Below are 25,752 nucleotides of genomic sequence, written 5' to 3' on the forward strand. Positions count from 1 at the left end.
TTATTCTGACTTTATTGGCAAAGTGAAGACTCTCGTCTTCCTGTTATGTTTCGTATTTCCAAGACCTGTCTTTGCAACATGACAACAAAAGCAAAGTAATTATTTAGTATTGCCGGTTTGAGAGAAGCGCTTCTAAACATGAAGTTGGTTAGGTAAATAACATTATGTACTTTTAGTAATTCAAACCATTATAAGTTTTTATATTATTTAAAAAAAAAATACAATGGAACATACTTGAAGTAAATTCTCATTGGAGTGTTTAAATGATTAGGGTGCTTAGACTACGTCGGGAATTACTATGAGAGTTCGAACACGATGCATTTTGCGTATATAATTATTAGCACGTTTCAAATGTTTATTAGTAAATACGAAATGGTTAATAAAATTCTTTTATATTCATATGAAAATATTATAAATGGATGGTATACACTATTGTAAAATAAAAAAATTCTTATGTTCTTATTGTCTTATTTACTGATAATGTAATTCGTTACTGTTACTTGTAAAATCACACATATAGAAAGGGTTTGAACTAATTTTGAAAACTTAATTTTCCACACCACATAAGTATTTGAAAAGTAATGACAATGAATAATTTTATGTTTTAACTGGTCCCTTATTAATTTACGAGTATTATAGTGAAAGAAAATACAATATTAATTTTAATTTTTGGATCTTATCCCAACCATGTTTTCTCATAAAAAACCATGTTTAATAATTTATTTATTTTTTCAGATTTCTTATGAAACTAAGTCACGAAACGGTGACAATCGAATTAAAAAATGGAACTCAAATTCATGGTACAATCACAGGAGTAGATGTAGCGATGAACACTCATTTAAAGTCTGTTAAAATGACTATTAAAAACAGGGACCCAGTTCAATTGGAATCCTTAAGTATTCGCGGTAACAATATACGATACTTCATACTGCCAGACAGCTTACCGTTAGAAACACTGCTCATTGATGATACACCTAAATCAAAAACAAAGAAAAAAGACAGCAGTCGTGGAGGTAATCGCGGCAGAGGACGTGGAGCACGCGGCCGTGGTGGACCTCGAGGTCGTGGTCGTGGACGGGCAGTTGGTAGACGTTAAGATTTTAAAATACTGAAATTAAATAAAACTTGAAGGATAAAACATGGAAATTGAAATTTTTTATTCGCAGTATATATACACTGCAGTACATTTGTATACATTGATGTTGAATATTATTTTAATACCAAGCATAAAACAGTCTGTACATAGTGAATACTATCAATATAATAAATATTAGAATGGTAACTATGCCTATCTGTTTAGATCTGTCTTTGTGCAAGGTTTTAACGTTTTGTTTATGTTTCTCAACTTCAGCTTTCAGCACTAATATTTCATCTTCTAACATAGCGACTATTGTTGGGTCAATATTGGGATTGTCCAATGCATCTTCAAGTCCACGAATTTTATTTCCTAAATGTAGCAAATCGTGTTCAACGCTATCAACCTTAAACATTTATTTAAGTTAAGTGACATGCAAAAGTTGATATGTGTATTTATACATACTTGATCTTTTAAGCTGCAATTTCGTGGGTATTGGAAAGGTTGGTGACGAAATACCATATTTAAAATTCGGTTTTAGCTCCACAAAATAAGTAATTTCAATAAAAAATAATATATACAATATACATATATAGCTAAATATGTATATTTATTTTTTCCCTGATGTTTTTAAATTTTACTTTTAATAACAATAATACTTTCTTTAGTTTTACTGAATTTTGACATTAGTGTTTCTTTGCTTACATTATTCTATTTTTTCTCAACTAGTAAAACCAGTAATAACTAATACGCAGATGTCAACGTCACTATTTGTTTCGCTTAAAAATGTAAAAATGCATCACGATTTCTCAACAAGACTTACTGTTTCTATTCAATAATAAATAAACACACATCTGTAACTTAAAAAAAAAAATAAATTTATATTTAATATAACTATAAAAAAAAAATTAGGAAATACATACATTTATAGAAAGTATAATTATATATTGGTATTTAATTCACTTATGGTAAAACAAATTACTACGTTTTTGACTAGATTGAAGAATTATGTCATTACATTTAATATAATATTTGGTTACTCTATTGGCAGCGATTTCGTTATTATTCGGAAAGGAACGACAGATTAGCTTCCCTTAATAGCGTTTTCTGTTTAAAAAAACATTGGCAGTAGCGTACAAAATTCGAGAGCATGCATAAATGTTCCCTAGAGCACATCCCAGTAAAGCTCCAACCACATTTGGTATGGGATATGCTTGCCAATCACGATCCCAGTCTAATGGAGCAACTACCGACCCGGCCCAAGCGCCCAATATAGCGCCTATAGCATTGTATTTGAATAACTCCAGCGCAGTGTTTTCACTTTTTGTTATGAAATCTGGTTTTTCACAGAAACATACTTGTAATGCACCACCACCTCCTAATAGCAATACTGTAGGTGTTGTTGTTTCTAATGTAAGTAAGAGCGCAAGTACAAAGGTCTGTTCATAGTTCTGCAGTACAGGTGCTCCTAGTATAATACATATAAACGCATAAAGAACCGTACATAAAAACTGTAAAAGCAATCCTCCACATATTTCACGTATTGAAAAGTAGGAAGCCCTCTTATGACGTTGCTTTTGCGTTAACGAATTATCATCAGACTGGCTATAGTATCTTGCAAGTAGTACCTTGAGTAATTCACTGGTGAAAACAATAGGCACTACTAAGGACTTCCAAATGCTACCCACGTTTGTCCAGTTTCGTTGGAACTGCAAATACGTCATACAAATAAGAACCGTAGCCAAACTAATGGACAAGTGGAAAAGCTGATGTTTTGTTTTTTGTTGATCAAATTTAGGTGCCATTTTTCACACAAAAGTAATATTATTATCAATAGTAAAATACGCCAACACACGCCTTCAAAACTGTTTTGCTCTTAAAATTCATATAAGTTGCCAGACCTTACTAAATACTCTAAATTCTTTTTTCATGTAGGGAAGGATGCTGTTGTTTTTGTAAATGTAGGCTTTTGGTGAAATAACAAATCTCGGAACGTGACGGATTTCGACAAAATTTAGTATGCGGCATTCTTCTTATGCGATCCAACCAAAACTGTTCAATCCCCAAGGTACCGAATATGTTGACCCCAGTATCTAAGTTGCCTTTTGGCAGAAAATGTCGGTCAATGTATAGGATATAAAATTGAAATTCAGAGAAAATCCTTTCCTGGCATTAGTATCACTGTGTATCAAACATGGTTAAATCGGGTTAATACTTCCTTGAGCCCCCAAATATGTACCTAATATATATATATCGGCCAATATATGAGTTATCTCATTAAAAATAACAAAGTGTGTTTTACTCATAACAGTGTATTTTTGTGCACAAAATAAATAAAATTGGGAAAAAACTTGGCCTACCCCAAGATTTTCGAACATTCCACTCGCTTTACTCTACCTAATTGGCGAATGTATGTAAGTAAGGTATTTTTTTAGTATTTTTGTTTCTCTAACAAACTTTATGTCGAATATTTCGGGCAATGTTATATACAGTATAGGGGTATTCTCTTGCTCTTGCAAGATTGCAGATTGCAAAAATACTATACCGAAATATACAAGAGCACGAGAGTACCCATTGCAGAATCTAGTGATATATGAATGGCTAATTCGGTCAATTTGTTGTGAATGACTATTAAGCATGACTATTGTGAATTGGTGCACCTTCTGCATACATTTTTAAGAAAAAAAATTGTAACAAATCTTTAAAATTTAAATAGAAATAATAAAATCCATTTAAAACTTATCTTCCTCAACAATTTAACGACGTAATATGTCTTTATGTAAAATGGCAACTACAACAGGGTTGCAATTATATTTTTGCGTGACATTGCACGCAAATATACATAGGTTTTGGTCTGACATATTTTACAGCCCTTGCAAATATTTTTCTGCGTGTGTTTGTTGTTGTGCCGGGTTTTGCAAGAGCAAGAGAATACCCCTTATATGTATTTATATGTAAAATCGTATAAGTATAAAATGTTCGGTGGCACCCGAACTTAGTCCTAACTTACTTGTTTTCTATTTATTATATAACATTAACGAATCAAACACATTAGGGGTATTCTCTTGCTCTTGCAAGACCCGGTGCACGGTGCAAGAATTGCAGATTTACAACGGCACAACAACAAATACACGCAGAAAAATATTTGCAAGGGCTGTAAAATATGTCAGACCAAAACCTATGTATATTTGCGTGCAATGTCACGCAAAAATATAATTGCAACCCTGTTGTAGTTGCCATTTTACATAAAGACATATTACGTCGTTAAATTGTTGAGAAAGGTAAGTTTTAAATAGATTTTAAAATTTCTTTTTAATTTCTAAAGAATTTTTACAGTTTTCCACAAATATGAATAGCGAAGTTGCGCCACCAGCGAAGAGGAAAAGGCAGCAGCCAAACAAAAAGTGGAAGGAGAGTGAGGTGCACTCTATAATAGAGTTTTTAATGGAAGAAGCCGAATTTGAGGTAAGTTGATACGTTTTTTTTTTTAAATTTTTTATTTAATTCGGTTTTCTATTATTTCAGGCTCCAACTGCGCAATTGTTTTACAAACGATTTTTACATAACTCGCAGTTGGATGTCTCATGGGATCTGGTGCGGTGGAAGGTCCGGCATTTGAAGGCGCAGTACCGTAAAGCCAATAACTGGCTCGCGTCAACTGGTGCAGGACTACAAGATGAAGATGACGGCAGAACCATCGAAGGTTAGTATTATACAGATATTTTAAATTTATTGTAAATAAAACATTTTTTTTTACTAATTTCAGCAAAAATTGCTAAAATTTGTCCATACTACGACCAGCTGAGGGATATATTTGAAAAGCGGTTGCCGGCCACGCAACCGTTACTGGTTGAAAGCAACCTTCCTTCGCCTCAATTATGTCCAGACTAGTCCTGCACCAGAATTCGAAGCAGAATTCTTGGAAGAATGTGTACCTGCTGCGCCATCAAATGCCGCATCTCCGATCGCACCGATCTCCACACCGGTATCAACATGCCAACGGTCAATCCGTCCTCCGAAATCATCCGTTGGACAATTGGCGGCTATCCAAGCAGAAAAAATTGCTATGGAAGCGAAAAAACTGGAGTTCGATAAGTATAAATTCGAGGAGGAAAAGAAAATTCAAGAAAAAAAGTTAGACATTGAGTCAAAAAAATTAGATATAGAGTTGAAAAAAATAGAAACTGAGGAAAAATTCAAAATGTTAGAATTAGAAATGAAAGAAAGAGTAGCAATGTTTGAAATTGAAAAAAAATATGAAAATAAAAACAATTAAATATACTAAATAACATTTGTATTTATTTATTATTATTCATGGCAGTTAGATTATTTCTTTAGGTTTTGTAAGTATGAACTTATATAAATAGTTATATCAAAAATATAGTTGATATACCTAATACCAGTAGTATAACATACATATATTACTAATTAACGTTTTATTGATCACCAAACATTATTGTGTACAAAGATATGCGCTTGGCTTTTGCCTCAGTTATTCGGCGGCCATTTTCATGTGAAGGAAATTCATCTGATTCTTCGTCGTTATCGACAACTATATTGTCTACGTATTCAATATCGTTAGAAGTAGCTCGGAAGATGTTATGCAATATACAGCAAACAATAATCCAGTTAGAACATAGAATATGACTTTGTTCGTCTTGAATACGTGTTCTTAATTCTTTGAGGCTGCCAAAGCGTTCTTTTAGAATCCCAAAGCAATGTTCAATCCTCACGCGATATCTGCTATGACGCAAGTTGAATGCTTTACGCTTTGAATAGTCCATTTGTTGTGAATTTGTTCGAAATGGCGTGATAAGAGTGGTCAGCAATGGATAAGCAGAATCTCCTGCTAGCCATTGAGAAGAAGAAAAAAGTGAGCCTTCCTGAGTGGAGAGAGCACTAGTACGAAACATGCGAGCATCGTGTACACTACCAAAGTGTCCCGCTACTACATGCCGAATCCTTAATTGATAATCGCATACAACTTGTGCATTTATGGAATAGATTCGGCTTTTTGAAAAATAAGCCGAATGGTTAACAACTGGTGCTTCTGCAAGTTTCAATTCAGTACCATCAATATACTCTATGCAATGCGGCAGCTCATTGTACGTTGTTTGAACGATATTTTGTCTTTCATTGGTATCAGGCCAAGTGATATATCTAGATTTTAGCTCCAAAATTGACGAAAGTACTCTCTTTGTAATCTTGTAAAGCGTTTCACCATCTCCTACACCAAACAGTGTAGCTACTTTCCGAATCGCCGCACTTTCACCCGATGAACCCAAACGATATAAGGTTATAGCTAACTGCATTTCTACTGAAAATTGCCTAATCTTTGATCAAGGACAATAGCAACGCAAATTGATCTCTTGAGACTCGGAGCATTTGTTGGTAACGTCCTTCGTCTAAATAGTCAAGAACATTAGTCCTCCATTCCAAACACTTAGGCACATTTTGAAAATTTCCGCGATGGTTCGATAAGATAATTGTAAGACTTTCATCCAATTCATCCATAATTTTCCAATAGCTATTGTCGTCTAAAAAGTTCAAATTTTTTAATTTTTAAAGCTTAACCTTAGAACCGTGACATAGCTGTACAACTTAATCTCGTGACTTGGGCACTCAGTGCCCAGTAATGTATTTTGTATGGAAATTTAGACTTTTAAGACGTTTTTTTTTTATAGAAATGCCAATATTTCGCATGTTTATGTAAATAATTTAATGAAACTTGGGATTATTGCTAGAAACAAATGTATTTTTTTTGAAAAATATGAAAATCAAATAAAGTTTTAATTTCGAACTGCTCAAATGGGTGAAATACTTCTCTGTCTTTCTCATTTATTTTGATTGGGTGTAGACGTTTTTGGAGTATTGTCCACATATTCATCATTGTCTGACTCCGTGTCAGCTTCGGCATTGTATTTTGCAAAATAGCACTTTTCGCACGTCCTTATATAGTGTCGGAATAAGGCAATGGTCACAAACTGCTGTTGTTTTATTATCGATCTTATTAGTTTTGCAGGTTTCACACCGCCGTTTCAAAGTGTTGACCTGTGTCAAGAAAGAAAATAGTGAATAAATTTGAAACTGAACTAATTTTGAAATAAAATAAACTTACCTTTATTGATGGACGCGAGCTCACCACTGCAGGAAACCGTTTGAAATTGATCAAGTCCAATGCAATTTTAGTTGTAGAATTAATTTTTGTTTTGCATCGGTTTTGTAATTGCTTTTGCACTAGCTCCATAGAGAGTTCTTTCAAAAATATTTTACGCTTTTCAGACTTATTGGTGTTCCACATAGGGTGACTAACATCAAACAGCCTGAACGCTGCAATCCCAGCAATATCCAGCATATTATAAAATAATCCCATGGGCCAGTGGTTTGTTTTTCTTTTGCCAGAAAATCCACGCAGCATTTTGTCAAAAGTATCAACACCACCTTTATGCTCATTATAATCATGTATGACTTGTGGTTTTTTTGTTATAGGATTTACATCTTCGCTGGCATGAGCAGTTGAAAGCACTAGCACATTTTTCTTCGAATGTGTTGTAAAGCTTACTAATTGCATTGGTTTTGAAAAACAAAACACAGATTCAAATACACCTCTTTTTTTTGCCTCTTCAAAGGATGTAAATAGTTTTGGCAATTGTGGCTTATTGCCTCGTATTGTGCTCACCAATGTAGTATTCCGCAGAAGCAAATCTTCCGCCAGTTCATAACTTGTGAAAAAGTTGTCCACCGTAATATTCGCTCCCCTGTCCAAATATTGGTTGCTGAGTCGCATAACAAGATTGCGCGCAATACCAAGCGACCGCTGTTCATTAGGCTGTGCACCCAAATATACTTCGCCTGCAAGTGGATAGTTGGTTTTTGCGTCAATAAGCCAAAATATTTTTACGCCATATTCTTCAGGCTTAGAGGGAATGTATTGGCGGAAACTGCATCGGTTTCTTGTTGAAAGTAACTGCTCATCAACTGTCAATTCTGTACCTGGGACAAATGGTATAGTCAAATTCGCCAAGAATAATCCATGCATGATGAATAGGCGCCAATTTGTCGTATCGTTGTCTCTCAGCGCGAGTCCGGGNATCGTCGAAGCGTATAAAACGGCATAATTGCTCAAATCGATGCAGGGACATCACTGCTCTATAAAAGGGCATGTTCGTTTTGTGAAAAGATCCTTAGCATGAACTAAGTCTGCTCTTCTCAGCTCCGGAGTATTAAATTATTGCAATAAAAGCATATAATTCATCCGCATTTGTGTCTTGCCAATATCTTATTTTTTTTTAACTGTTTGATTCATATTTGCCTGTATTACTCTTTTAGCTTTCCTATTCGTTTGAAGAGCAATACTTTCAACAAGAGACACTGGAAAAACGCGTATGAAGGCATCGATTTTAGATCCAAAACTTTCCGTGCATAGTGAAGTTGATTGTCTATGTATTTCCAATGCCAGTTTCGTTCGCTGTTTTTCAGTTTGGCTTGGCATTGACCACCATAAAGTTGTATTGTTTCTTCCCTGACCACAATATTTTTCTCCACGATTACCCTCAATAGCCGTATTTGACAAATTAAGTTTGCTTTCGTCATTGTCTCTATCTACAGCAGCCTCCTCATGGATATATTCTTCGAACCAAGTGGATCACTAATGGGCTGAGCATTATCATCTCCGTAGTCCGATTGGCCACTGGGTATCGATTCGTGGTCACCACCAAATTTAGGTTCTCTTCCACCATCATCATCATCGCTATCATTAGCATTCAAATAATTTGAAATATTCTCCTTTTCTTCATCAAATAAATCGCCAATTCTTCATTCATTACAAAAAATATATTTGTCACAACTAAAAATGAGCTGTTTGCTTGAAAATTTTACGCGAAACTAATTAGCAATGCACTATAATCAATAACATTTTTGGAAAATTACGCTTCTTCATACAAAATATATAAATAAATATTATGAGTACTGAGTGCTCAAAGTCACATATAGCGTACTCACCATTAAATGCCGTTACTTTCCTATTATAAGAGTTATATGTCCAAAATTCTGTCAACTTATAACTAAAATAACAGTTTATCACTACGCGGAAAATAGATCAAATTGAACTGCCCAAATCCCAGAAATTCAATTTCAAAAAATTGAATGGGCACTGAGTGCCCAACTCACGGTTCTAAGGTTAAAAAAGTGAAATAAACAATTACCATCCAGATGTAGTAATATATTAGAAGCAGCTTCTTCAATTATAAAATTAACAAGTTTTTGTTTCTCAGATGTTTGTGGCATTTTTAAAAAATAGATTCGTTAATCTTTCGCAATTTGTTTTGTTTTGTTATTTTTTCAATCACAATATTCGTTAAACGAGTCATGCACAATAAACATTCACGAAAGTTTTGCATAATAGTCATTCACAATAAATTCACCGAATCAGCCGTTCATATATCACTAGATTCTGCAATGGGTGTTCTCGTGCTCTTGTATATTTCGGTATAGTATTTTTGCAATCTGCAATCTTGCAAGAGCAAGAGAATACCCCTATTCTTAAACTAACTCAAAATTACAGTCGATTACTATTATTTATAATTAGTTAGACTATTTTTAATAATTAAATTTTAGTTTTGATGTTTTACAATAGGGGTATTCTCTTGCTCTTGCAAAACCCGGTGCACGGTGCAAGAATTGCAGATTTACAACGGCACAACAACAAACACACGCAGAAAAATATTTGCAAGGGCTGTAAAATATGTCAGACCAAAACCTATGTATATTTGCGTGCAATGTCACGCAAAAATATAATTGCAACCCTGTTGTAGTTGCCATTTTACATAAAGACATATTACGTCGTTAAATTGTTGAGGAAGATAAGTTTTAAATGGATTTTATTATTTCTATTTAAATTTTAAAGATTTGTTACAGTTTTTTTTCTTAAAAATGTATGCAGAAGGTGCGCCAATTCACAATAGCCATGCTTAATAGTCATGCACAACAAATTGACCGAATTAGCCATTCATATATCACTAGATCCTGCAATGGGTGCTCTCGTGCTCTTGTATATTTCGGTATAGTATTTTTGCAATCTGCAATCTTGCAAGAGCAAGAGAATACCCCTATTATGAAAAATTATAACTGAAAACCAGGATGTATGCAAATCCATGTATACCACCAGTAGTCAAAAAAATAATCGATACTGAGAAGGAAATAAAACCATTGATACTATGATCGATTGTTTTGCAGCTCTGAAATGGTTAATGAAATCAATAAAAGTTGGATGAGAATTGGGCATTAGGTTTTGCCGGTTTCCAACAATTTTACTATTATATTTGTGTACTAATTACTAAATAATTATAAATTATGTCATTTGAAGCAAACTATCGAAGAGTTAATATGAGAAAGCCAATCGGCCGAAGTAATTTTGCTGAGTTTAATCATTTGGAAGACATCGATGGGCAAATGTATCCATTTGAAGAAGAACATGGTGATAGTTCAGAATCAGCAAACACAAGAAATGAGCTATCATCAAAATTGGTTTATGATCCGGAAAGTTCCAAGGCCATAAAGGAAAAAGATTATGATGACAAAACATCTAACAGATGTTTATGTATAACCTTGTTATTCGTAGTTATTTTATTTTTAGTTGCCGTCTTGAGAACTGTAAGTAATAGCAGTGAAAAGCGATGTTCATTTGAAATACTGCAACAAAAATATAGAGACCAGCATTCCAAAATGTGGCATACTCTCTCTAGTGGTGTAGAAAATATTTTAAGAGACCGCACAAAAAATCCCGTTGTAAATCTTTTTGTACACAATGACAACAGGAAATTGAAAAGCATAGTTGGGGAAATTGCTAAAGAGACATCTCAATGTTTTGGTAAGTTTTATATTCTAACCACTGAGTACATGCTAATAAAAGATGGTCGAATTAAAGGTGGTCAATTAATTGAGATGAGCGAAAATGATTTCACATCCCCGACAGCAATGGAAGACTACGGATATGCTATATTAAAGTTTAAAGAAAAAATTCAAAACGGACGCGTTGCTCTTATCGTTAACTTGAACGCCGTAAGATAGTTTATAAGTAGTTTGAATTATTTATAAAAAAATATGTTATTTTAAATTTCGACAGATTCCCGCAGAATCAGCTTGCGCCTTACACACTATATGTGATACACATAGTCCGGTAGCTGAAGATATAGTTATCTACCTAACTTTGGTTATACCGTCGACAATTGGTAATTAAAAATATATATATTATATTTACAGATATATTTCAATGTGATATTATTTTCCTAGGGAATGAAGTAAATATTGCTCGAGATACTTTAACAAATCTCTGGGGTTCAAAACTGAAAAATAATGTACTTGAGCCCTTAATAACTCGCGTCACGGATCAAATTTTAACGTTAAATTAGTTTAATAAACCCATTAAAAGCTGGAAATATTGTATTACAAATGTTTAAATTGAGAATATAGACCTCGTTTACGTTGAATCCTTATTTTTAAGGAAAAAGGGGCACAACTTGGAAATAACGGACACCCTAATATACATGTGTGCATATAGTACAGTATTAATTTTCAGAAGCAAAGGTTGTATATAAAAGCTGAAGTATGTACTCTTGCATCCAATTTTCTATTGGAATTGTCATTATAAAAAATACCATTTAAAAATATTTTTCTAATAAGATTTATTTAGGGTTTTGCAATTTTTTTTATTTTTTTTCCAAAAACAAACGAATTACATATGTATGCGTTTATATGCTTCTTTTGGACATTTAGTATATAATTATGATTTACGAGTATGTAAGAACAATGCGAAATTTGTGAAGTTACGATCTACTAACTCATTTGAAGATGATCATAACATTGTTATACCAATCAAATCAATAAATTTTGTGTATTTGCCTCAATGGTTAGGTGTTGTTTTAATCTGTGGTAAGCACATTAAAATGTATAACAGTATTTGTTAAATAAAAAATAATGAGCACAAATAAAAATTTATATAATTTAATAAAACGAGCCTTATTGAAAATTAATATTCCGTCAGAATAGCAGAAATATCTGTGAATAAGTTGAAAGGAACGAAAAATTAAACTTAATAACTTTATGCAGATTTTGTTTAAGAACGTACCTTGAGGACAAGCTGACATACTGACGTTTGTTAAAACAATTTTTTGCATATATATTATAATTGTATTGAATGTCAAAACGTTTTAAAGAAGAATAATTTAAAATAAAAATTACTTAATGGAAATCAAATTTAAAATTAGGCACACGTTTTATTAAATAAATATTTTATATGTAATATAATAATAATGGACAAATATGACAATTTATATGTACATTTTACAGATACCTATAAAAAATAATAATAATAAATAGGACCAAAGAGGGATCAAATTTAACAGTTTTTATCATCAGCCTAATTAGTTCACGAATATATATAAAATATCCTTAATCGTGAAGACATCTCATATGTTGTATTACAACTGATGTGTATAGCAAAAATAATTACTAATAGTACATGCAGATTAACATTTCGCTTCTAGAGTTTTTCTGTTTTGATTAGTATTGTGTAATGCGTTCTACCACGTACATTTTTTCTTTCTAAATAAAAGTTAATTTGGTTTTTTTTTTTTGAATGAGCTGTTTTTTAATCTCTATTCCACTCCTGCTGCAATTGCTGTTGATTGATTTGTTGGTTGGTTGTTCGGTGTAGAATCGCATTATTGTCACCTAACCGATGGATTATGCTGTACTTTCAGTTGTGGTATTCTGCACTTCGTGACCAGCGTCCTACCCGCATTTCATTTCATAGGTGAAAATTTTATTGGTTGATGATGGGATAATTGGTTATCGGATGTGGATAATTGATAAAGTTGTAGATATCGAAGGCGTAGGAGGTATTACGGGTAATATAATGAAATGTAATGCAAAGTGGAAAATAAAATAAATTAAAATAAATTATAACATAACCATTGATTTATTTTTTTTTATAAATTATTAATGATAATGCGATGTTAGTTAAATACTCTGATAAGAAAAAAAGTCTGTAGATTAACAAGTCTTATATATTAAGAATAATTAAAAAAAAAATAATAATAATTAAACATTATATTGGAACAATAGCAGCAGTAGTAGCGGTGATGAAGTTTCAATTATTTTTAGTTATATTAATATTCTTATTAATGTTAACTGGTACAAGAATATTGATTCAGGATTTTATAAAATAAAAATTTACAGCTGCAGTTTGGCAGTATTAATTCATATACTCTTGCAAATTAAAGTTTACCGACTTATGGTAATTGAAAAAAAAAACTCGTAAACTATAAGATTTCTATTATATGAATGTGTTCTCGATATATGTACATATATAATTAAGTGGTAGTGTTATGACATGATGTTATACCACCGATTTCATTATTCTGCCATACTCGACAACTGCATCTTGTTCGCTGTATTTAGTGATTTAGTTTACCTGCTGAGACTGTTGATGTTGACCTTCGGCACCAGAGCCACCTCCAGCACCGCTGGGTTTCCTGTTTCGTCTTGGACGATTGTTGCGCGGAGGTCCTTGTCCACCATTGCCTGTAAAATATACCAGGTAATGTAAATTTGTGACAGACATAAATACAATGAAGAGGCAGTTGTATTATTTACCGAAAACTTCTGTAAAAACGTACCGAATTAATAAAATTCAATAAGAAAAAATTAGGAAAAAGGGAATTTACCATCATCGCGTGGACCACGTCTACCTCCGCCATTATTGAAATTGCGACGGACGAAACGTCTTTGTGGCCGTCGCGCGGGCAACCCTTGACCATCACCGCCCCTTTGAGTGGAGTCAGCGTTCTGATCATTGCCGCCCTCGATCAATCCACTTTCGCTACCACCTGAACGTCTGCCTTGGTTTCGTGGATAATAGTTATTGAAACGACGACCGCGACCGCCACGACCACCAGGGCCACCGGCTGGACCACCTCCACGACGGTAGTTACGCTGCGGACGTTGCTGTTGTTGACCGTCAGATCTAACTTCGCCTTCAACACCTTGTTGAACATTTCCGTCTGGTCCTTGTCCACCTTGAGGCTTGCGGCGATTGCGGTTATTCCATGGGCGATAGTTTCTGCGTTTGTCAGCGGCGAATTGACTACCACGTACTGGTTCACCAGATGGACCAGTAACATTGGCGGCTTCATTACCTTTTTCTCCTATGACAACATCAAATTCGACAACTTCACCATCGCCAACTGAGCGCACCGCCTTTTTCGGATTATTTCTTGCAATGGCGCTTTGATGAACAAACACATCTTCTTTGGTGTCATTTCTATTGATGAAACCATAACCGCTCTTTACATTGAACCATTTTACAGTACCAGTTACTTTGGTTGCTAAAATATATAATTTTTTTCAGTTCATACATTTCAAATACATTTACAAAGCTAAACAAAGCCACAATAAATGAAATAAACAAAAAATAAAGTTTATTGGCTGTATTATATTTTTAATAAACCACGTTGTTTTAGCCAAACACAGCTGTGACCGGTTGATAAACGAACAGAACTTTTACGCGCCGGCGACCGCGCACATTGCACCAACAAAATGGCGTCGTGTGTGTATTTAGGTAAAAAGTTTCTATTTTCAGCGCCGCTACATGCTCTTCAAATTAATATCATTAAATATTGGTTCCCTTTTAGCACACAAGTAATTAGTATGACCGATTTAAAGTTTTAAAATAGTACTTTAAAGTTAAAAAAAAAAGTTTTGTAATATCACGCTTTTCTTTCCGCTTGTAATTCTACACTTTACATATGTATGTCACATCACAAAAAGATGCAAATGTTTTACTAATTACCAATGACTTCCTTTGGTGGCAGCGACTTCAATTGGGCCTGAACAGCATCACCTTGGTCGATATCCTGCTGGTGTTGCTGCTGTTGCTGCTGCTGCTCAATCGGTAGCTGTTTGTCTGAGTCTGCCATTTTCTAGCTTACAAAAATTTCGTATATACTTATTTTTCTCTCCTTAAAATTCAGTATGTTGTATTCACGATATTTTGTTAGCTTTTTAATCTATTGGTGTTTTTGTTGATGTTAGGGACTCTTTCAACTACTCTGTTGTTAATTTTGAGTGATGGATGGTAAAAAATCACTCCCAATTCTTTTCTGCTGTATCGCAATGGTGTTCTTTCCAGATCTTATTCGATTGACAAAATGGCATCTTCCGCTGGTTACACAAGCCGCTGACAACATGACCCAATTATATCGATATATTTATAATCGTCTCTTATGTTATCGGTTGGCAATATTCACGGCACTTTATTTAACAAAAAAATCTCTTCTAGTTTCATTGAAAGCAGCCACATTCATGTTCTGACATTAGACAGCAGTACTCATTAGTCGTTACCGTTATTATAAATATATCTTAACGAATGGTGCAATATACTTGAAAAATATAGTTTAGAATAGAGAAATGTATGTATTTTGAAATAGGAAAGTATAATTTATTTAAAACAAAATTCACAACTTTTAAGATATTGCGGTTAAAGCGCTTAAGCAGCAAAATTTCAGTCAAACGCAATGCAAATTACAATGTCATAAAAATTAGTCAACAGTATATTTGTGGTTGTGTAAATTGGTTAAAAAATATGGGTTTATCATAATTAAATATTTATATAGAATTTGTATATTTATTAACAAGCTCTTTGTAGGTTAATGTTGGCTTCAAATCTTCACCAATGTTTTCGGCGTCCATTATGTAAATTTGTTTTGACCTCTCGAACGCTTCTATTATACATTTTCTAAAAGTATGTAATTTATTAGTTGTCAATGTAATATTTATATGTTTTTCATAATATAAATAATATACCTGAATAGTTTCTGATGCAAAACGTAGGCGCTCACGTGACCAGCATCGAGGTATCGCACTTCCACACCCGGCCATATATCCTCAAGACTAGCACAACCTTCACGAGGTACATAGGCATCATCTTTAGCGCAAACAGCTATTATTAAGGATGTGTCGAATGGCACCGAAAAATTTTTCAAATGCGTACATTCGTCCATCATGCCACGCATGAATTGTAAAGCCTCGCGTTCCCACCAATTCGTTTTTGTTATATCTATTTTCTTATTGTCACTTTGTGCAGCCATAGGTAATATGAATCTCATCAGTTTTGTTAACGCTGATTGCTCCTTTTGATCTTCCCGTTGCAGTGCTTTGTTCGACTTTCCATTATTCATTAATTGCAAACTACTTTTATTGCTATTAACGGGATTCGCCAAGTTTTCTTTGAGGAAAATCGAATTGTTGATTTCTAACTGATTTTGATTATTTTGAACTTCTATGTAATTATTGCTAATCGCATCAGAAGGTTGCTTTGAAACATGTCTATTGTCATTAATATCATTTTTAAGCGCTTGCAGAGATTGATTGAAGTTTTTAATAAATTTCTGCCCAGCCGCAAAAGCATCATCTACCACTGTAACCATCTTTGATAATCGTTCGCTGTATTTACCATCCGAATGGTACTGAGTTTCAAGCATGTCCCAATTGATAGATTGACTCATTACTCCCTTAAAAATTGAAATTGTTAAATATTTCAGCTTAAGGTTACAATACATACTGTCGTAAATACAGGTGCAGCAGTAGACCACGAAAGACATGGTACAAGCACAAGAGGCTTAGGCCAATTCGTCGCTGCCAGAGAAGCCATCTAAAAGAAAAAATATCAGTATGAGAAGTAAAGCTTTTGTAGAAATTGAAATTGTAAAAAAATTACATGTCCTCCCATAGATAACCCGGTTATTCCTAGCGGTCCAAGACCGTTCCTTTCGCACCAATGTAACAGTACCAAACATTCTAGTATTAAGCAACCTCCCATCACGAATATATCGGAAACGTTTTGTAAATTTGAGCGTCTGTTGAAGAATCAAAACTGACATATAAGAACATATAACAAAACTACTGAAAATTAAGAATATCTAAAATAACAAAAAAATTAAAAATAATATAATAATATATTATATATTTTATCTTGATTAAAAGGGCGTAGAATAAGTTCATACATGACTCGGTAGATACATTAACAACGAATTATGTAAATATGTTAATTACACTTGATGATCTGGTTTCCTTAGTCCATAAAAAGGATTTTCTAATATTATAGATCCAATATTGGCATCCTTAAGTAAAGGTTTGGCAATAAAATTTCTTCTTCGCCAGTAAAACTGCAACAATAGAATGTACATACATATATACTTTAAATTTTTTATTAATATTCATTTATATTTTTGAAATTTTTTTTAGTTAGCATTTTTGTGAACGAAATTTATATATGTATTTTAGACACATAATTTCTAGAATGCGTTATATTATATATGAACATATTTATCTAATATTATAGTGTAAAAAGTAGCATGGTGTTATTTTGTTTCGTTAAAGTAATTTTGGTTAGCAATATGGATTTATTAATTGACTTAAAACTTTATGTAAGTTTACAAATTGAAAAGAACCGAAAACTATACATACGTGGTCTCCAGTGCCAGCTAAGTGAATGCACATTGGCTTGAATTTTTCTTCTCTCCATTTTTTGGGCAATATTACTTGAAAATGAGCTTCTTGTGCGGCTTTTGGCACTACACCGGGCAAATGTAGTTCCAAAGGCGAAATAAACTTTCCCTCCAATATGGAGCAATCAGAATATTTATTATTTCTAGTAATTTCTACCGGATAATCTTGAGGTATTAATTTATAACACGTCTCTCGCCGTGAAATGATTTTACGAAACTCGAATAGCCTAAAAATGTAAATAAAACATTAAAAAACAATGTTGATTTTAGTAGTAATATACCTAGTTATACTTGTTTCCTGAAAAAAATTATGCCCGTCATCTCAATCCTTGAACATTAGTAAGTTAACCATTAAACCGATTATGATGGGAAAAATGTTTTTTGAACAAATTCGACAGAACATAAAATGAAATAATGGAATACTCATATAATTTAGTTGCGATAAAACTACTCTTTATTGTTGAGAAATTAACGAACCTATTTTAAAAAGTGTAAAGTAGGCGCACGATTTTGGCCACTGAAATATTATTTTATTCAATGAAAAGTACTTCACTTACTTAAATTATATTTTTTGTGTTTAACAATTAACATCAAAATACCAATAAGAATATACATAGGTACAAATTTACACATGCTACTAATCTTATGTAAAGATACGCATACCTTTGTAAATTTTCTGGTGTTCCCCATCCTTTTTCGAAAAACCGCGTAATCAACATACGACGGTAAATGCTGTCGAGTTTACTCGGTGGCATATTTCAATAAAAACCGGTATAAAATTTTGCAAAAATTTCCGCCAAAAATTTTTTGTAAAACATTATAGAAATTTTGAATGAAATGTATTGAAGTTATATGAAATATGTAGAGACAAAACGTCACAGAGTGACAATCTGTCAATTAAAAGCCTTATCAATGCTGATAAACAGCTGTTAATCTTAACCTTTATAAAATCTATGGGATATATGTACTTATGTAGCAGCTATTGATCATATTACATATACAAATAATTTTCGCGTAGCATAACGATAAAAATATTTTTATATGTGAAAAATTAAGTTGGAGCATTCTATATTAATAAATATTAATATTATTTTTTTGTACTAAAAATTATTGGAATATACATATATTTATACATAGTTATCATCGATCGTATGGTTATAATGGTAAAAAATTCATATTCCTTACTGTATGTAAATTCAGAAAATTATGTTATATATTTAGGAATGTACTTACATATGTACATGTGTTATTAGATATAAACAAGAGCAAATTCATTCGTTTAAATATTGTTTGGGAGTGTGAAAGGTTTACAAGTATAAATTAAGGAAACTTATTATAAAGTAATGTGAAATAAATTAAGAGATCAAAGTAATATCCTACTCCTCCACCTCGTCTCATTTTTAGTACCTTCAATTAAATATAAAATTTTACTGAAATTTCAATGACAAATATTTTACTTCTTCATTTACCCAGCTTCTTATCAGAATGAAAGATGTCTGCATATTATGGAATCACAAATTCATATCTCTTTCTTAACATTCGCTATCAATACACATAATACATTACGAAGAATGTGTAATCATTGATAAATTTGATTTCAATGTGCGAATAATTTTTATTTTAAACAACACTTTTGTTGAACTATCGAACAGAAGTGGATGCTAGCCACAAAATTTCAAAAAATGTTATCAATACTGCTTTTATTTAGCACTATACTTACACACACTTCCGCTCAAATACGCATTGTAAACGGAAAAGAAGGACGCATTGAAGATTTTCCATATCAAGTAACTATTACTTCAAATATTTTGCACTTTTGTACAAAATTCAGCAAATGTATGTATATACATATTTAGGTTTCATTGCGCCGTTATTCAATTCATGTTTGTGGCGGTTCGGTCATAGATGCAGAATGGGTAGTAACGGCCGCTCATTGCATAGAAGCTTTTGAAAAGCAACCGAGAGTATATTCTTTACGCATCGGTAGCTCAAATCGGGGTAAAGGCGGGGAAGTTGTGTCCATATCGAAGATATATAAACATCCTTTGTACAATAGTGGCACAATGAATTTTGATGTGGCGCTACTACGAACACAAAAAAATCGTCTGCGTGGCGAATTCGTACATCCCATCAAATTACCTTCGCAAAATACACTGATTATGGATAACAACGAAGCGGTGGTTAGTGGATGGGGACATATGAGTTCGTCGGAACATGTTTTGTCGGAGCTCTTAAAGTATACAACCGTTAAAATAGTAAATCAACAGAAATGTTCCGAATTAATGAAATCACAAGGGATTGTCACCGAAGCGTAAGTAGCGTATTTAAAGTACATACATACACATATTAACTAAGTATAACTTTTATATTTTAAAAACTCCGATCTTTAAACAAATTATAAACGTAGCTTTATCTGTTAATAACATACTATAAAAGCATATGACTATCGTTTTTTACGTTTCAAGATAATGAAAAATGTGATAGGAAAAATCTCCTTAAGCATAAAGAAATGTCTTTCTCAATTCTCAAAGAGCACAGCATATACAATTTTTCCAATGTTATGTCACGTAAGTATGTATGATTTTGGATTTGTGTTTTTTTTTTTTAATTTTGTCTACACAAAGTTTTATTTTAATATTGAAGAAATAATAGCTAGAGTATAGTTTTTAGACTAATATGATTAATATGTGTTTCTTTTTAGAATGTTCTGTGCAGCAGCTAGAAACACGGATGCCTGTCAAGGAGATAGCGGTGGTCCAATACAAAGTAGTAACATTTTAATCGGTGTAGTAAGTTGGGGAGTTGGTTGCGCAGATCCCCACTATCCAGGCATTTATACACGTTTGTCTTATTCCGCTGTACGTATTTGGATCAAGCTGATGACTGGATTATGATTGTGTAAAAGTCAAAGTATAACTATTTTATAATTAAAACGATTAACATATTTAGACATTTAAAAATACATTTAATATTTGTTTAAAAACATTTGTTTGAATTGAGCTCGAAAGATGAAATTATGGTAATGGTAACATAAATTATATATTCAGGTTTATTTACTAATATTTAATTTATAAGAAAGGTTTTTTCACAACAACTTTAATTATAGGCACAGATCAGTTTATTTTTATTATAATTTTAAAAATATTTCTTTTTATTAAAGTGAAGTTAAAATAAACAAAATTTTTAGAAATATTCCTGTACTTTATGGGTTATGCACCTAGATTTCTATACGTATGTTCATAAGTATGTGAATCATTCAATCCAAATTTTACACTCACAATTTTAATGTTCCATTAAATATTTTAAAATTGTCGTGCTACACTTATTGTATTATTTTTTTTGTTGTTGTTTTTGAAGTGTCATTACTTGGCAGAATATACATAGGTCATTCCATCCAAAATTAACATTCAATAAATTGTTTCTTGCAAAAAATGTTCATTAAACTTAAACAATTATTGGCAAATTTTCGAACTTTGTCTCCTGCGTTTGCTAGCGCTGTGGGCTTTTTTCAACGCGTGCAGTGCTATAAGTGCAAACAATCGCACGTTCGGAACGAAGATGTAGAATATTAAAAATTTATTGTAGACGGAGTTTTTAACAGCCCATTCTCATTTATACATTTGTACATTTTTCAATAAAAGAAAAACTGATTAAAAATAGTTCCAAATTAAAAAAAAAAAATAATTGGTTAATAAAGATGACCTTTTGTTTATAAAAAATTGAATAAATTTAACGTATATCTCAAATGTTTAAAAGTACTCTTTTCGATTCTTGAAAATGTGAAAATTCTTCACTTCACAATTTTTCAGGTCATATCGAAATAAAAAAAATACGTGTCCAATATTTTGTCTCCAAAAACACAAAAAAAAATGTTTTGCATAAAAAAAGTTCAATGTAAATTCAGGAGGGATTGATTCATGTATATTCTGTCAAGTAGTGACACTTCCAAACAAATTTTCAAAAACAACATTGTATAATTAATATAATAAGTGCAATGCAGTATAATTTTTTTTTAATTGTTCACAAAACACATGGCTATCGTCCCTACTAGATTCATAATTTTTTATAATTTATTGACAATGTTATGACAAAATTTATGTAAAAAAACATGGGGAAAAATTAAAAAAAAAACGTTATTTACTTTTTTATTTATCAACATTTTTTCATGATTATAGTAGGGACGATAACCATTCACGTACTTTTTAAGAATAAATTGGGTTTTTGTGTTTCAGATGATCAAAAAATGGGAAATCGTGTCCGTCAGTGAAAAAACGCGAGCCATTTCTCCGACAGATGTCATCAAAAAATTCCGAAAAAATTGTTTATACACTTCGCGATATACCTCATGATATGTGAAAAAAGTTCTATTGTAGAATAAAAATAACAGAGAACGTAGATTTATTTTTCCACGCCTCTGTATAGGGGCAGCTGCACAACTACATAACTGTGTCCTTAAGAACGTGTGTATTTTAATATTTGACAGATGTCACCTGGAGTCTGTCGCGCTCTATGTGTCGGGCGTCATTCTCATTTGACAGTTTAATGATTATCTGTTTATTTACTGTTTTCATTGATATTGGTTATGGCTGAACAACATAAGTAAGTATTTTTTTAATAATAAAGTTTCACATGCATATCGCCCATACGACCTACTTTGTTTACTAGACTTACTATTGTTAAATGAATAATTCACAACAAATCATGCTTACAACCATAAATCAAGTCAGTGTTTTCCTCTTCCTTACACCAATGACGGATACAGTAATTTGCACATGGGACTATTTTTATAGTTTATCTGTGGTTTTCCAAGCTATTACAACAAGTGAATTAGATTCAAGCCAGAAGAAGATATAACTGAATGCTATTGATTATTTTGGCGACCAATATTCTGCTCGGTGAAAATAAATCGTTATGATAAAGTATAGAGATATGTTGTATACTTTTGTGTGATCGGATGGTGTTAGATCAACAGTTTTCATTTAATTTATATACATATATATATATATATATTTATATTATTACAGGTTGATATATCCCATTAAACATTTTCGTGACTTTCTCGAGAATGAAATACGTTTGGATGGCCGAACATTTGATAAATATCGACCGATCGGTGTAAACATTGCATCTTGTCAACATTCTTTGGGGTCCAGTGCAACGAAAATCGGAAATTCGAACATTTTATGTGGCATACGGGCAGAGTTATCCAAACCACGAGCATCCAAACCACTTGCTGGTTATATTGTACCCAATGTTGACATGTCATTTACAGCATTTTCAAAAGCTTCCTCATCGATTAATAATCAAAATGTGTCCGAAATATTGGAGTGTTTTATATATAGAATATTATATGAATCACATTGTTTGAAATTGGAAGATTTATGCATACATCCTGGAAAATTAGTGTGGTGTCTCTATATAGATATAATTGGTTTAGAAGTGGATGGTGGTGTTTTTGATGCTTCAGTTTTAGCTTGTGCCTCAGCGCTTAGCACTCTGAATTTACCAATAGTTACATACGATGAGAAAAGTGGTAAAATAGAGATAGGTGATGATATGAAAAAGCTACATTTAAATATTTTCCCTGTTGTGAGCACTTACAGTATATTCGACAAGTAATTTTTGATTAAATATTTATATATATGCAATAACTAAACAAATCTTTTTCAGTGTTGTACTGGTGGATCCCACGTATCGCGAAGAAAGTATATCGAGTACGGTTTTTCATCTCGGTGTACATGAAGACACAGTTGGACTTTTTCATAAAAGTGGCGGAGTTCCGATCTCAGTAAAAGAAATACAACAATCGGTTAAAAATGCTGTATACAGAGAAAAAGAGATTACAAGTCTGCTTAATAGTTTGAAAACAAATCAATAAAACGTCTAAAGTCAGTAATATCTTAATTTGAAAGTTTAATTTCTATAGACAACTTAAGGTTTATTAACTTCAAATTTTAGTTTAACATAAATTGCTAATTTGGAACATTAATTTATTCGAAGGAACAATTACATACATACATATTTCATCCTCGTGAAATTGTGAAAACTTGCATTCTATTAAGATGTATTTTAATTTTATTTTAATTGTTTTAGAAGTATTTGTACATAAAAGCATATGTAATTTAACATTGTAGATGGATATTTAGGCAAACAATATATGCATTTATATGAAAACCTAAATATTAAGCAGATTTGCTTCATATTATAACATATGCTCAACAATTATTCTAGGTCGTCAATCATAACTGAAGAATGGGTGCCATCTAAACCAAGAGGCAAATCAGCTCCTCCAATAGAATTAGCTGTGACGATTTTGGGTGTTTCGTTTTCTGAACTTGCACGGTTACCAAACTCTTGCATTTTAAGAATCAGCATAGCAAATACTTGTGCTGGCAGCGATGTCTGCAAAACTTGGAGGAGGCGAGCTGGTTGTCCACATACCACTATAGCATTAGCAAGGTGCTCTACACCATTTTCAAATTCACCACGAGCAATTAAAGTTTCACCCAACTGAATTTCCTGAAGGAAATACCTGTAATATAAGTATATAATTTTAATACAATGTATGGGAAGGTCAATACAAATTATCGTATGTATGACGCATTGCTGCAAGCGTTTCACACCCTGTACACAGTTCTAATGGATTACGAACTCTTGTTTAGAACTATCGCAAATAGTTTGAAGAAGCACGTTGCTTCATTACATAAGTTATAAATAAGGCTTGACAATTACCTTTCAATTGCTTCATGATCATTGAGGTTTGGTATTCCACTGCGGCCAGCATTTCCATTTTTTCGGGTACGACGTCTGCCTAAAATATATTTTGTTGTAATTGTGCACATTTACACAAACTTCACGTTGTCTTAACTACAAAATACTTACGCTCACGGACTTTCTTCTTGTAATCGGGATCAGTGCGTCGTTTACTGTCGAAATAAATGCAATATCCAATGAAAATTGTGCCGGCGACACCGGCAGCTATACCTATCGCCGTTTTATTAATCGCATTCATATTTAATTACTTTAAAACTTAAATATAAGCGAAAATATTTTCTTCAGATACGAATGAAATAAACTGCCTTCACCCAACTTACTCAGACCAGAGAACTGCAGAGTGAATAGGATGAGACATAATAAATGAAACACAGCATGTATAAATATTGTTAAATAAATGAGCTACCAGAAAACGTATATCAGAGAACGTATTTTTATAAATATACGTTCTCTGTATCTATGTTCTCTGGCAATATTCAGGTAACAGGGTGCCGCAGTGGCAAATGTTTAGAATGAATAAATAAGTGAATAAGTGTTGAATTTTTTTAATTAATTTTACTTTTATATTATAAAGGTAAGGCAACTGTTGAACTGTTTGAATTTTATATAATGTTTATAGTAATAATCTAGTAAAACTTAAAGTTCTTATAAGTTCTTTCATAAATTTTAATTCAGAAGTATCTTCATTTCATATCTTAAAGATTATATTGCCATAATATCCTTTCATTTGCTATACACCTAATTTGACCGATTGATACCTACATTTCCGCTATAATTAACTTCTTGTATGGGAACAGTTTTTGGGTGAGAATACATTTTTGATATTATCCATTTATGCCATTTTATCTATAAAAATAAAATTGTTGATAATTTCCCAACTTTCTCTTGCAAATACATATGTATAGGTACGTACATATAGACTTCAATATAAAAACATTAGTATATTGAAAAATAATAATATGTGGTATTTACCACACATATAATATTACATTAGAAATATTTTATATTACAAAATTATAGCATAGAAGAGGCCATGTATTTATTACTCAAATGTAGATGGCGCACTATCAAACACAATTCCGTGCTATTAATTTGAAATCAACTTCTAAATAGTTAAATCAGAGAACTTAAAAACATAGAGAAGGCAGAGAACTTAAAAGTATAGAGAAGGTGCAGGTTCGACTGCGAACATTTGATAGATTCGTGAAAGGGAATTCGCCGCATTTGTTAACATTGTAGGTCGGAATTCGCTTCACAATTTTAACATTGTTTACAATTCTCTCATATATTCTAACCGAGAATATGAAGAGACAGAAATATATGTATTTACGGCATATG

At 32.5% G+C, this 25,752-nt stretch overlaps 9 protein-coding genes across 14 annotated transcripts; 4 read left to right on the plus strand and 5 right to left on the minus strand.

Moving 5' to 3' along the window:
• Positions 1–67: 67 nt before the first annotated feature.
• On the plus strand, positions 68–1,146 carry LOC120778284 (probable small nuclear ribonucleoprotein Sm D1). The gene is made up of 2 exons (XM_040110071.1): positions 68–152; positions 736–1,146. The coding sequence occupies exons 1-2, from the start codon at positions 139–141 to the stop codon at positions 1,094–1,096; spliced, it is 375 nt and encodes a 124-aa protein (XP_039966005.1). The 5' UTR covers positions 68–138; the 3' UTR covers positions 1,097–1,146.
• LOC120778285 lies at positions 1,147–1,848 on the minus strand. Its single transcript, XM_040110072.1, has 2 exons — positions 1,541–1,848; positions 1,147–1,481 (listed from the first exon to the last, which is right to left on the minus strand). The coding sequence occupies exons 1-2, from the start codon at positions 1,595–1,597 to the stop codon at positions 1,215–1,217; spliced, it is 324 nt and encodes a 107-aa protein (XP_039966006.1). The 5' UTR covers positions 1,598–1,848; the 3' UTR covers positions 1,147–1,214.
• Positions 1,849–1,936: 88 nt separating this feature from the next.
• On the minus strand, positions 1,937–2,943 carry LOC120778283 (glycosylphosphatidylinositol anchor biosynthesis protein 11). The gene has a single exon (XM_040110070.1). It carries the CDS (start codon positions 2,878–2,880, stop codon positions 2,170–2,172), a length of 711 nt encoding a protein of 236 aa, XP_039966004.1. The 5' UTR covers positions 2,881–2,943; the 3' UTR covers positions 1,937–2,169.
• Positions 2,944–10,331: 7,388 nt separating this feature from the next.
• LOC120778607 lies at positions 10,332–11,983 on the plus strand. Its single transcript, XM_040110483.1, has 4 exons — positions 10,332–10,943; positions 11,001–11,134; positions 11,199–11,304; positions 11,366–11,983. Exons 1-4 carry the CDS (start codon positions 10,427–10,429, stop codon positions 11,482–11,484), a joined length of 876 nt encoding a protein of 291 aa, XP_039966417.1. The 5' UTR covers positions 10,332–10,426; the 3' UTR covers positions 11,485–11,983.
• Positions 11,984–12,433: 450 nt separating this feature from the next.
• On the minus strand, positions 12,434–15,295 carry LOC120778606 (Y-box factor homolog). 3 transcript variants are annotated; one of them, XM_040110481.1, is made up of 5 exons: positions 14,925–15,295; positions 13,801–14,460; positions 13,730–13,735; positions 13,548–13,657; positions 12,434–12,865 (listed from the first exon to the last, which is right to left on the minus strand). In XM_040110481.1, exons 1-5 carry the CDS (start codon positions 15,049–15,051, stop codon positions 12,818–12,820), a joined length of 951 nt encoding a protein of 316 aa, XP_039966415.1. In that variant the 5' UTR covers positions 15,052–15,295; the 3' UTR covers positions 12,434–12,817. The 3 variants fall into 3 exon arrangements, with proteins under 3 accessions (XP_039966415.1, XP_039966413.1, XP_039966416.1); XM_040110479.1 differs by having other exon boundaries at positions 13,730–13,738; XM_040110482.1 differs by lacking the exon at positions 13,730–13,735.
• A 360-nt stretch (positions 15,296–15,655) lies between these two features.
• On the minus strand, positions 15,656–18,486 carry LOC120778605 (protein ABHD18). 2 transcript variants are annotated; one of them, XM_040110477.1, is made up of 7 exons: positions 18,304–18,486; positions 17,600–17,867; positions 17,186–17,298; positions 16,851–16,989; positions 16,695–16,784; positions 15,938–16,644; positions 15,656–15,869 (listed from the first exon to the last, which is right to left on the minus strand). In XM_040110477.1, exons 1-7 carry the CDS (start codon positions 18,393–18,395, stop codon positions 15,740–15,742), a joined length of 1,539 nt encoding a protein of 512 aa, XP_039966411.1. In that variant the 5' UTR covers positions 18,396–18,486; the 3' UTR covers positions 15,656–15,739. The 2 variants fall into 2 exon arrangements, with proteins under 2 accessions (XP_039966411.1, XP_039966412.1); XM_040110478.1 differs by lacking the exon at positions 17,600–17,867 and having other exon boundaries at positions 18,304–18,445.
• An 805-nt stretch (positions 18,487–19,291) lies between these two features.
• Positions 19,292–20,543, plus strand: LOC120778609 (trypsin-4-like). The gene is made up of 3 exons (XM_040110487.1): positions 19,292–19,427; positions 19,497–19,951; positions 20,342–20,543. The coding sequence occupies exons 1-3, from the start codon at positions 19,299–19,301 to the stop codon at positions 20,532–20,534; spliced, it is 777 nt and encodes a 258-aa protein (XP_039966421.1). The 5' UTR covers positions 19,292–19,298; the 3' UTR covers positions 20,535–20,543.
• Positions 20,544–22,143: 1,600 nt separating this feature from the next.
• Positions 22,144–23,544, plus strand: LOC120778608 (exosome complex component RRP43-like). 3 transcript variants are annotated; one of them, XM_040110486.1, is made up of 4 exons: positions 22,191–22,239; positions 22,306–22,599; positions 22,665–23,255; positions 23,311–23,544. In XM_040110486.1, exons 2-4 carry the CDS (start codon positions 22,595–22,597, stop codon positions 23,516–23,518), a joined length of 804 nt encoding a protein of 267 aa, XP_039966420.1. In that variant the 5' UTR covers positions 22,191–22,239; positions 22,306–22,594; the 3' UTR covers positions 23,519–23,544. The 3 variants fall into 3 exon arrangements, with proteins under 3 accessions (XP_039966418.1, XP_039966420.1, XP_039966419.1); XM_040110485.1 differs by having other exon boundaries at positions 22,306–22,559; XM_040110484.1 differs by lacking the exon at positions 22,306–22,599 and having other exon boundaries at positions 22,144–22,239.
• Positions 23,545–23,692: 148 nt separating this feature from the next.
• On the minus strand, positions 23,693–24,754 carry LOC120778610 (mitochondrial import receptor subunit TOM20 homolog). Its single transcript, XM_040110488.1, has 3 exons — positions 24,523–24,754; positions 24,373–24,451; positions 23,693–24,172 (listed from the first exon to the last, which is right to left on the minus strand). The coding sequence occupies exons 1-3, from the start codon at positions 24,650–24,652 to the stop codon at positions 23,863–23,865; spliced, it is 519 nt and encodes a 172-aa protein (XP_039966422.1). The 5' UTR covers positions 24,653–24,754; the 3' UTR covers positions 23,693–23,862.
• Between the last annotated feature and the right edge of the window lie 998 nt (positions 24,755–25,752).

This window comes from Bactrocera tryoni, chromosome 5 (assembly GCF_016617805.1).
Source record: "Bactrocera tryoni isolate S06 chromosome 5, CSIRO_BtryS06_freeze2, whole genome shotgun sequence".
In the NCBI taxonomy this organism is placed as follows: domain Eukaryota; kingdom Metazoa; phylum Arthropoda; class Insecta; order Diptera; family Tephritidae; genus Bactrocera; species Bactrocera tryoni.